We start from the raw sequence: 12,036 nt of genomic DNA on the forward strand, positions 1-12,036 counted from the left end.
CCGTTAGCTTCTCAGCAGAAAGGCGATACAAAGAAAGGGGCAACTATACAAGAGAGGAGAGCAGAGAACAACTAAAGGTTAGTCTCCAGAGGACGCCGTGACAAAATCTGAGAGGGAGCTAAAGACCAGAAGTTGCTGTAATCTCTCCCTAGCTGCAGGAGCTACAGAGAGGTCACCTCGAGAAAGTGTTAGGGTATTTAAGGAATGTCCTCTGTTACGTATTTAGGGTAATGCCAAAGAAAGAATTCCATGATAAACATACGTTAATTTTACCACTTTTTGTATAATCCTGTGGTAAGCCAAGAGAGAACTCTATCAAATTAGGTAGCTGTGTTCCTCATTTAAATTCTCTCTAATGTCTTAATATGCATCTCTCCCGTAGTTACAAAACATCACCATTTTAATCTAATCTGAACCCTCAAGTATCATCTCCATACCAAGCAAATGAATGATTCATTTATTCAAAATAAAATGAATCATTTTGAAATTGGGTGATTTACATAAACATACGAGATATTAGCCGCTTGAGCTAGGAAAGCGAAGGAAATCTTCCCATTTTACTTCATTTCTGGCTTTTTTTGCCCCCAATCTTTTCCTACCTAATGTTGAGAGACTTTTTCCGAAGCTCGCTCCACTTGAAGTTCATGTTGTCCAAACGTCTTTGCAACAGGGCTGCGTCCTCAGAACCTTCCAGGGATCTCAGGACTTTCTGGCCGTTTTCATCCAGGTTGTGATAGATATCTGTGTGGGCTTCGATTTCTCCTTGGAGGTCCTATGAGACAGCAGGAAGAAGAACACGAGCGGAATTACCAAACAAGAGAGACTGGCTAAACGTTAATCTGGAGAACTGCAAAAAAATAAGCTGCTCGTTCGAAAGACATTTCAATTGGGCCAACTAACAAGAAGATGCACGTCCAGCTCGCTCTTCTTGGTGCATTATCTCTTCATGTGATTATGTAGATTGGCAGTGGGCACCTTATTAGGTCTAATAAATTTGTTCCTCGACAATATGAATTGGAACATGATGCATCTGCAACTTTACAAATTTTGTAAGTTACATCGACCGGGCCACAGATGAAAGACGATGTTTACTGGAAGTGATATGAAATGAAATTCCGTGATGAAGAGCACCCCAGGGCCAATCATTTCATCACACTACGGGTTAAGTCATATTTTCCATGCACCTAAGTAAGCTGTAGAGTTGACTCGGACCATAAAAGCAATGGAGAGACTAATAAACAAGGTTGTTCTCGGTCAGCAGCTCCAGCACATTAATGGGAATCTATCATAGGAGAGCCTCTTCTTGATAATACACAGTAAGTTCACCTTGGCATTATAGCATCGCACACTTATTACAGCATCATACATTTATTAGTAAGACTTCCCCTTTAAAATACCGTCGTATTTTTAGGCTTCACAGGTAGAAAGTCCATTGCACCTTGATAAGAGTTATGATAAGAGATGACACATTCCACCTCATTTGTATATACACAGATCAAGAAAATTATCACAGTAGAAGAATCTGACCTTTACATGGTATGTCTTCCTGTGTAACATTTTCAGCTTGAACCGGGGACTACAGCACTGATCCTGCTGCATAGCTATCCTGAGAAAAACCAGCGACTGAAAGAGCCCTGCTTTAAACGCCGACTTCGCTTACATTCTGTTGACAGAATGAATTTCAGAGCACAGGCCTCACCAGTCAATAATAATAAACAGCCACTTTGTACTCCTCACCAAACGGTGGCCAGGCCCGTGGGTGTGGGAGGGACCTCAAAGAGAGGAGGCCTGGAATATGCAACTGACAGTTTATATTAAACAGCCAACTTTTCTTATCACTTTGCCATTATAAGCCAGAGACATTATAAATTCATTTTATATATGTGTTTCCCTCCTTGTTCCCAACAGAACAGTCAAAGCCAAAGGAACATTCCTTAGAGAGCTGCCGGGGACCAGCATTCCTTTCTGCCTACACAATGAATGGAGGCTTTGTACATTATCTGCCTTGCTTTTAGAGATTTCTATGCTTCTGTTCAACAAGTTGAAAAATTCATTCTGAAGCTCTGAACAATTGGATTGATCTGTGTAACTAGGACCTTTTTTTTCCCCCCGCTCCCTCTTTCTAAAATGGAATGAAATTACTTTTCTGAGGTAAGGGGGCAGTGGCAGCGGTAACACGTTAGCAATTCTGAAGAACTGGCCTGCGCTTTCAGTCACCGACTCTTAGACTCGGAATGTTGCACAAGTCAGGTGGATGGACGATGAATGGCTCCCGTCACTCTTTTTGGCAGCCAAAGTATCATGGATGGACCCTAAGAGAGAATTCAGTCCCATTCTCTGTGACGGGAAGTCACGAGGGGGAATACGGATGGAAGGATATCCGATGTTGAAAGAAGGGAAATACTCCAACAGACCAAGCAGCCTCTCTCTCTATCCCATCACAAACGGGCTCCTTCTGGAAGGAAATAGCCTGATTTTGAAACGAGCTCATGTGGTGGAGAACTGGTTTTGGGCTTCTCACAGAACAGAGCCGGATCAAACAAACAGATATCTCCTCTATGTGTGTGTACCCACATGGCAAAACCCACCCTCCTGAATCTGCCACTTCTGTAGGGAAAGAGAAAAGTGAGGTTAATTTATCTAGATAAATCAGGACTCCAAACCAAACAGATCCAAGTTATCCACATAATTCCCCCACTTTTCTCTTTTTACTTTATTCTTCTTCTCGTTGTATTTGATTGAAAACTTTGCCTCAGAGGACACACTTAGGGGACTGAAACCAAACCTTTAGTTGTTGAAGAAAATAAGATACATTCTGACTTATACAATCAGCTGTCTTCATTAACATGCATATAAATGAGAGTTCACGTGAAGTTTTATATCCTGCATTGAGCCTGAGACCCGGGCTCAATCAGTAGTTCCTCAAGATCCTGTATATCATGACGTCATCAACACCTTCTTGAAAAAATGAGAGGTCTTCCCAAGCATAAATACAAAGTTGATCCATTAATTCGCTAATTTTTATCTCTGCCATTTCCATTACACCACATAGAAACATCTTTGTTGTATTATCAACAAAGAAATAAACGTAAAATTGATAAACCAGTATTTTTGGAGGACTATTTGTCTAGTCTCAGCACTGCGGGAAAATGAGAGGTATGCAAGAGACAGCTCTGTCTTTACGTTTCCTAAAACCTAGTGAGTGCTTTTTATTTAATTTATTCATATTGCCAATTAAACACTGATGAGAATTTCCTGCCACACCTCATAGATGTCTGGATAAAAACTCTCCCTCCCCTTGGAAGTTCAGAGGGGCTGAGGTCAAGTCTTGGCATTGGCAGTCAGCTACTCCTTCTCTGGGTCATGGTGCTAGGTGAGAGCAACAACACGTGACACACAAATGGTAAAAGGTACAAAACACAAATGTACCTCTTTATTCTTCCTACTGGTCCCGTGAACTACATGCCTCCTCTGTTTTTCATATGAGAGCACTGAAGGGGAGAGATGTTTCACTGATTTGCCTAAAGTCACCTATCCTGGAAGTATTAGAATTCAAGTTCTTTTGACTCCAGAAGATCTTGGGCTGTTCCCACTGCCCCATCTGCTGTGAGCACTGGCTGTAAGAGACAGTAGTTGCTGAAGCTGAACAAGGCTACTGCTGAGAAGAGGGGAAAAACAACTGGTGAGGGAAAAGCACCTGCAAAGTCGGCATTACTGATTTTGATCAGAAATTGACCCACAGGGATTGATTTATTCTGAATGAAATGTGGAATCCTGACTACCTTTTCCACTTCTTATTTGACAGTTGGGCATCTGGGACCATTTGTGAGCCAAAACCGGAAGTGTTTGAGGTCTCCTTACTATAGAGTATCTTTGCTGCCAGAACAGAAAATTTCCCTTCAGCAATGTGTTCCTTTGTCTACGAGAACCACGGGAACATGACACTAAGTAGTGACTTGACACGTCGGTATCAATGTAGCTCACCCACGTTCTTTGGGGATGGCAGGCTGGTAGGGAACCTGTCAGGTTACGGGACTCAGGGAGCCTGCTCTAAGATGGAGGTATCAGTGAGGAATGCAAGGCTTTTTTTTTTTTTTTGGAGGCTGCCATGCTGTAGTGGAGATTTCTCAATACAAGTGGGCAGCATGAGTCCTAGATGGGAGGAGACATTGACAGGACATGTAGGAAGGGACACACTCAACACCTGCATAAAACTACCATGATGGTAGCTTAAGATGAACCTTTGACTCAGGGGCCATAGAAAAGCAGGAGTGAGGGGTAAAGGGAATTCTCAGAGGATAGCCCACCTGGACAAAAACGAACCTTCGGAGGCATTTTTAAGTAGCTTTATTTTACTTCTGACTTAACTAGAAAAGATCTCAAAGCCAGAGTTGCCACATCCAAGGCAGGCTATCTAATTTTTCTCTTCTTTTTGTGATCATATTCTTTAAAAAGAACAATAGCGGGGGCACCTGGGTGGCTCAGTTGGTGAAGCGTCTGCCTTCGGCTCGGGTCATGATCCCAGACTTCTGGGATGGAGCCCTGCTCGGCAGGAAGCCTGCTTCTCCCTCTCCTACTCCTCCTGCTTGTGTTCCCTCTCCCTCCCTCTCACTCTCTCTCAAATAAATAAATATAATCTTAAAAAAAATAAAAAGAACAATAGCAAATGAGCAGGGGAAAAAAGGTAGTTGTTTTATAACCACAGAAACAAGTGCAGTGGCAGCGACAACATGTATAAGACTTCCTCTATACCGGATGCCGGCCAGAGCACTGGATGTACGTGAGCTCGATGAGGCCTCTCAGTAACCTTCGGGGGCAGGCATGACTAGTATTTGCATTTTACATGGAAGAGAATGAGATTTCAGAGATGTTTAAGTAAAAATGCCCAAGGTCACACAGCTAATAAACCACATGGCCAGATTTTAAACCCCGGCTGTTGGAACTCCAGGGACTGTTGCTCTTAACTGCTAGGCTATGTCACCTCTGAGATTTTTTTTTTCCTATTGATTTAAAAATTTTCCCAATAGGGGCGCCTGGGTGGCTCAGATGTTAAGCGTCTGCCTTCGGCTCAGGTCATGATCTCTGGGTCCTGGGATGGAGCCCTGTGTCAGGCTCCCTGCTCAGTGGGGAGCCTGCTTCTCCCTCTCCCTCTGCCTCTCTCCCTGCTCATGCTCTTTCTCTCTCTCTCTCTCTCTCTGTATCTCTCTGTCTCAAATGAATAAATAAAATCTTTAAAAAAATAAAAATTTTCCCAATTAATTTTTCCTGTTAATCCTACTCCCGCCTCAGTTTCAGCAAATCTAGTACTGCCATCAGACAATGCAGAGTAATGGTTTCTGTACCCTGAGCATCTCTGTATGGTCTTAATAACATGGAGACTGTTAAACAGATCTGAAGCAGTGGACAGAGACATATTCAATACAACAAGAGAGAACATAAAGTAATTGAGAAAATGGGTGCCACTAAAAAACATAATTTGTTGCCCCACACCCTGCCAAAGAACCATAGAGCCTTCAGTTCTGTGCACTTACAGAGCAAATCTCCAAGGTGACATCAAGAAGTTCAGCGGTCAGGCAAGTGGTAGGTTCACAGTGCAGCGGTTTTAGAAGTAGGGAGAATACTGTTTCCTGGAGAGCTTTTTCAAATCTCAGACCCCCTTCTCGTCCGAGAGCGTAGCCTCCTCCTGTCCTAAGTGCCCTTTCTCAGCCTCCAGGGAAAAGCAATGGTGAAGTGCCGTTAAGCAGACATGGTTTGAGTCTGTCCCTTCTCTTTCCCTTATTAGCTGTGTAAGTTTGAAAACTCTTTAATCTTTTTGGCTTCACTAAATATTAAATAGTAATACCTCCCTGCTGGGTTGTTGTGAATATTACATGGAATAATTTTTGTAAAATACTTTGAACAGTGTCCAGAACACAACAGGTCTTTAATAAGTAATAGCTAATATAAGGGTTGCTCTTCTAAGAGAATCAGGGTGGAAATGAAGTGATAGACTTCATGAACTCATGTGACTTGGTTTGAGTCTTGAAGAATGGATAAGACTGAGAGAGGGAGAGGGAAGAGGGCATTCCCACTGGGAAGAAGAGCGTTAGAACGGCAGAAGATGGGAGTGAGTTTGGCTTATGAGCAGGGACAATGAACACCACGGCCTGATTGGAACACATGATGTGTGTTAGGAAGCAATAGATGGAATGTAGTCGAGGTCCTTAAACTAAGCGGGATGAAGACCATCTTCCAGGAAGCCACTGAGAATTAAAGTTCACAAGAAAAAGTAGGACAAACACAAGATCATGGAATATTACATTTGTACTATCTCATTCAACAAGTAGAATGATCCATGGGGTCCCTAAGTAATAAGACAACTGGGGAAGAATATGAAAAGTTATAAAAGTTTTACTAGAAGCAAAATACAGAAGAGAGATGTCAAGAGTCAGTTAGGGTGACACTCTTCTTTTTATTCTCCAAACAAATGGTTATGACACTATTCAAAAACACCCTGGGTAACACTATCCAAATATTTTCTTTCCTATGTACATGGAATTATTTGTCTCTAAAAAAGAACTCAACAAATGATGACCTCCCTATCTTGAACATGACCAAAAAGTCATCAAGAAAACGGACAAAAAGATGCAGGAAGAACAAACATAAGTGACCACATCTCCCTATAAAATTCATTACAGATACACAGTCTCTAATCTTTTCTGAAAGCAATTAGTAGGCGAATAATGATAAGGCCATTAGTTCCTCTTTACTGATAACTTTTACCTAATTCAAATACACTTGATAGGGGAAAAAAAAAAGCGGTGATCTGATTTCCAAGAACTTAAAATATGTCAGAAACAGAAGACCCAAACAGGAGAGAAGGTATCTGTGAGCTACCTCCTGTTACATTGCACGTGGCCAGGAGTGACACCTGACAGAGAACCAGCAAGGTGTAGAAGAGGCTGCGGGACACATGGGTGACCCGGGTTACACAGTGCGGCCATTTACAGCCTTACATACTAGCCATTGAAGGCATCACCTAGCTTGCATGTGAAGCAAAATCGTTACTTTTCATAATGAAGATCCTAAATTCAGCAGAAAAAGCAGGTTTATGTTCGGTAAACTCTATTTAAGAAAGAAGCAGTATATATAAAACTCTTTAAATGAATTTATCCAACATAGTTATCTTGAAAAGGTGTTGATGCTTTAAAGAAATTCAACAAACAAAAATACACATACAAAAGTAAACCTCCCTTAGCTTTGCTATCCAAAATGACTTGCGAAACAGGAGCTAGAAATACTTGAGATTTGAGAACACACACACACACACACACACACGCACACGCACACACACACCCCACCCATATCCCATTATGAGAACAGAAATTGAGAGTAAATCTTTAGAAACGTTTACAGCAATCTAAAAATAAAAAGCATGGGGTTGCAATTTGTGTCTGGTTTTTGTAGGTTTTTAAAGTAATTCATTTTTATTGCATGTTACAAAAGTATCAGTCTGGTACGATTGGACATTAAAACGAGCAAAACAAAACAGAATTATCCCTCCTAATGGATTTTTTGAGAAGCACCCATATAAAGGAATTGGACCTACAATCTTGGCCTTATAAGGACTGTAACCTAACCACCAGAGGTTCCTAACTCATGCTGGAAATGCAGTTGGGTCCAGACTCACAGAGGGTGTGACTGTTTCCCCCTATTCTATATGTGGCCGTTGCAATCCTTTTAAAAGCAGCAGGTTGTCATCCCAAGAGAAACAAGAGTTAATGTGAGGGCTGCCGTCTGGCTTGGAACCTGTTTGCTCTAGGTAGATGAGGAGTGTGTTTTCGGGTCCACTGCGTCGCAGTGCATCTTACAACGGGCGGCTATGGACTTAGGAGTCCACGGGCTGTGCTTTAAAAATGGCTGTTATTAAGGTCCTCAGAGACTATTATCCTGCAGGGTTTGTTGTCTTTGCTTTCCTATCTCATTCGAAAATTCTCACACTTATGCACTAGAACAGTGGAGAGAAGGGATATGCTCTCCTGCCTCAGTACATTCCCAGGTGCAAGCCTTTATTTCAAAATCTAATCTTTAAAAATGCCTGGCCTAGGGTGGGTTACCCTGGAGGAAACTGAGCAAAATCCCATCTGCCAGACCGCCTTAAGCAATTCCAAACACGGGTAACCTGTGATGCTTTCTCTCCTTGTCTGACCCTCTGGTTTGATTCTAGCCTTAAAATTACTTTTTAAAATTGAAGAGTTCACTTCGGATGTACTAGGTTGGAAGTAAGATGAGAAGTGTCTTTGCTCTTCTGGTCACGTTTTTCCTAGTTTTGTTTTATTCTGCCACAGTGCAAAAGTGTGCTGCGTATTGACCCACCACACAAACAAGCACTTATGTGCCTATCGTACTTCCAAGACTTCACTACGAGCTACGGGAACACATACAATGTAAGAAAGATGTAGTCCCAGCCCTAAAGTTAGTTCCTTCCTTCCTTCCTTCCTTCCTTCCTTCCTTCCTTCCTTCCTTCCTTCCTCTTCCCTCCTTTCCTGCTTTTCCTTCCTCTCACTAATATTTCACATATCAGCATCTAGGCCCGCAGGGGTGAAAAACAAACTTCTACCTTCTTGAGGTTCACAGCATAATAGGATGAACAAAAAGAGAAACAGCATAAACAGCAAAGAAATCCATCTGTACATATTATTTGATCCCCATCACCAAAGAGCACCCCCCACACCACATGTACACCATTCTTCTCACCACAGCAGACACGACATACTATCCAAGTATTTGAGAATGATTACCTTGGGGGGCAGTTTTCCGGGTAAATGGCAATGGCAGCAGGCAAAGAATGGAGGCAGGAAATTAGCCGACAGGCAGCCTTAGACATTCTGGAGCCAATAACGTGGCGGCTCCGAAACCAGGAAGGAAGGAGGAGGGATACTACCATCACTGAGTGCCCATAAACAACACAAACAGCTGCATGTGTGCCTCACTTTCATCCTTCCCTTGGTCTACCTTTGGAAGGTAGAATTAGGCAAAGCGATAACTGTTCAGAAAAGCATTTTAAAGGCAGAAATGTTACTTTAACTTTCCTTTCCCCAGAAGACAAACATTATATATGCTGTGTTTTATTTATTTTTTAAAGATTTATTTTTATTTATTTAAGAGGAGGGGAGGGGCAGAGAGAGAATCTCAAGCAGACTCCCCACTGAGCACAGAGCCCCACGCGGGCCTCGATCCTGTGACCCATGAGATCAGGACCTGAGCTGAAACCGAGACACGGGCGCTCCACCGACTGAGCCACCCAGGTGCCCCTCTATAGATGCTGTGTTTTCAACACACATATACACGCACTCACCCCTCGGTACCACGTAAATTACAATGACAAGACAAAGGCACAGACACCAAAGCTGCACACAGACACAAAGACGCAGGAGACTCCCACCCCAAATACATCTATGAAGGGCTCCTCAAGTATATGGGAATGGGTTTGAAAGGACACCCAGTCCTGAGAAAGGGTGGGTACAGTAACACAGCATGGGGTGTTTTAAAGAGCTAATGTGCCATGGACACAGTGGGGAGCTCATGTTGGTACCCATTTGGCTCAGCACTTACGTTATAAAAGGGAATGACATGCCTTCACGATGTTGGTGGTGGAAGATAAAATAAGACCTTAGGCAGGCTGTTTTCTTTTTCACTAATATATCTAAAATTCATATAAAAACCTATACTGTGTTACAATATTTTTCCAGATATTGCTATATGGCTTCATTGCTCATAATTGGGTTTGTATTTTCTCCCTGAGACATTTTTCGGAAGATCACTGCCAATGGTAATCCTGAAAGGCCTTCACACTTAAACTCGAGATGGCACATTTAAATCACAGAGACAGCCACATATGAAAAGTCTGCGATGTTGACGGTACTTTTGGTTGTGTATTATGTTTTACGTGCAGGCTTCAGCCCGTTCAAAGATAACTATCCTTATCTGAGAAAGACCACATGGGCCTTTCCGACACTGAAACATATTTATTATTGCAGAGCCACGATGAGGGGTGGGGAGTGGAGCGGAGGGATAAAACGGGGCAGGAAACTAATACTCACACTCCTTATAAATCCTCCTCATCAACTCTGTGAAGTAGGCCTTCTTATCCCCCAGCCGAGCAAGCTACAATTTGGAGAGATGGAAGGAACCTGTCGGAATCTCACGGCTGTTAGGTGGTCGAAGCAGGATGAGGGCACAGATCTGTCTGAATTGGTATTCTTTTGACTCCCCTTAATTCCTCCCCACTCTTCAAATACAAAGCAAGTATCTTCTGAGTTGGGCTACATGTAATACAACACAATTAATTCATTAAGGTACTTGTGTGATAGTTTGTGCAATTTTCTGTGATGCTCTGAGAGGAATGGTCAGGCAACTGAATTAGATTCCAGTTAGATATTTCCTTATTTATCCCTCCTCAGTCAACTCTGAACTCACACCCTTCATGATTTTCAATGGCTCTAAATGAACAGAACACATTCTTATTCTTAAAATAGTCAACTATCTTCCCATGGACTAATACACATCTGGTTATATTTATCTACACAATTTGTCTATATTATGTACAGAACTGAAAGTTAGAAAAGCTCCTATTTCCTGAATCTTTTTGTCACAGAGCTCCTTCTTTTCTCTCTAGAGAATTTGTATAGTTCAAGACTGTATATTAGAAATAAGCAATTAGTTGATGTCAAGTCTCATCTTATCCCAACAGCAATATGTAAGAAGAAGGCAAGAACATATGGCAAAGTGCCATAATTATTTTTGATAATACACTAGAAATCATAACAGCCACGTAGCTAATTTCCTCTGGCTCGTTTTAATTATGAATGTTGTAAATGCAGAACTTTATTCCGGCCCCCACCCCTCCAAAGAAACCCGTCCTAATATCCCAACGCAGCCACAAACAACCCAACACTAAGGCAATTGTTTGGAATAGGTTAATGACATAATAAGTCTAAGATGATTTTATATTTTTTCACTTTAAATAGCAGGACAGTTTCCTAATAATTCACAAACACACATTGGACACAACCCTATTCATTTGTGGGTATTCATTTATCAAAAGCTTAGAGATAGTACCTTTAAAATGAATTCTAGGTATCCATGAAGTGTGAATGTTAAAGAAGGTTCTAGTAACACGATGTTAACTAAAGTCCTACTGACATAATTAGGTCTGATTCCCTGCTGTTCTTTGGTGAGTTAATTTCTGTCTACTACCAAGTAGAGCAAATTGCTTTTTCTGGAGAGTGTAATGGTTTTTTTTGTGCCCAGGGAGTTACTTTCCCCTGTTTAGCTTTTCTTTTCTCACGGAACAGGGTGGACGGTGACTGGGAAAAAATATACTCTTTTCCAATGTATAAAAAAAAGGGAAGAAGAAGGTATATGCACATGGACATTACTGTAAAGATAGATAACACTGGCCTAGCTGCCAAAGGAAATCTCATAAATCAGAAAACTGCCAAAACAGCATCTGGCAAAATATCTAAGATGTTTCTTCATTCCTAGAACCTACTATGCTGAAGCCAGAAACTCACTCATGAGTCTTCTGTTGCATACCAACTAATCTTTTCCAAAGCATTCAGTTCAGTTGGGAACATCCTAGAGACCTGGACCAACTTGCTGAAACAGACCCAGGGCATCCTTGGCCTTTGGCCATGTGATGATGCTTCTTTCATCTGAGAATAGGTACATCTGAAAAACTATCTCCAGGAGAGTAAGGTTTGGAAAAGCTTAGGTTTTTTCCATGCCCATGAGATAAATTATATAAGTTTTAATAAAGGACTAGATCAGAGAAAAGGAGGTCTTGATAGATTATTTTACATCATAAGAATTTTTATGTGGGAGTTACACTGGAATATGTCACAAAACAGTGGAAACCTGCTTCACAGTGCCCTGAGTAAGGAAGGAGAAATGAGAGATGGATTTCGTCATTGTCACTGATCTGGAATGTACATCAAGAAGTCTGGTCACCCCAAGAAAGAGAAGCGGTAAACAGGTTTTGTCCATAGTGCTTTA

General features: G+C 41.7%; 1 protein-coding gene across 18 annotated transcripts in view; it reads right to left on the reverse strand.

The window, feature by feature from the left end:
* The window catches only part of DMD (dystrophin), a 2,358,181-nt gene that overhangs the window by 361,556 nt on the left and 1,984,589 nt on the right, over window positions 1–12,036 (reverse strand). For all 18 annotated transcript variants that reach the window (XM_057310259.1, XM_057309646.1, XM_048213297.2 and 15 more), the window contains one exon: window positions 600–772. In XM_057310259.1, coding sequence (XP_057166242.1) covers window positions 600–772 — 173 coding nt within the window. The remainder of the gene's footprint in view (window positions 1–599; window positions 773–12,036) is intronic.

This window comes from Ursus arctos, chromosome X (assembly GCF_023065955.2).
Source record: "Ursus arctos isolate Adak ecotype North America chromosome X, UrsArc2.0, whole genome shotgun sequence".
NCBI classification, from domain to species: Eukaryota; Metazoa; Chordata; class Mammalia; order Carnivora; family Ursidae; genus Ursus; species Ursus arctos.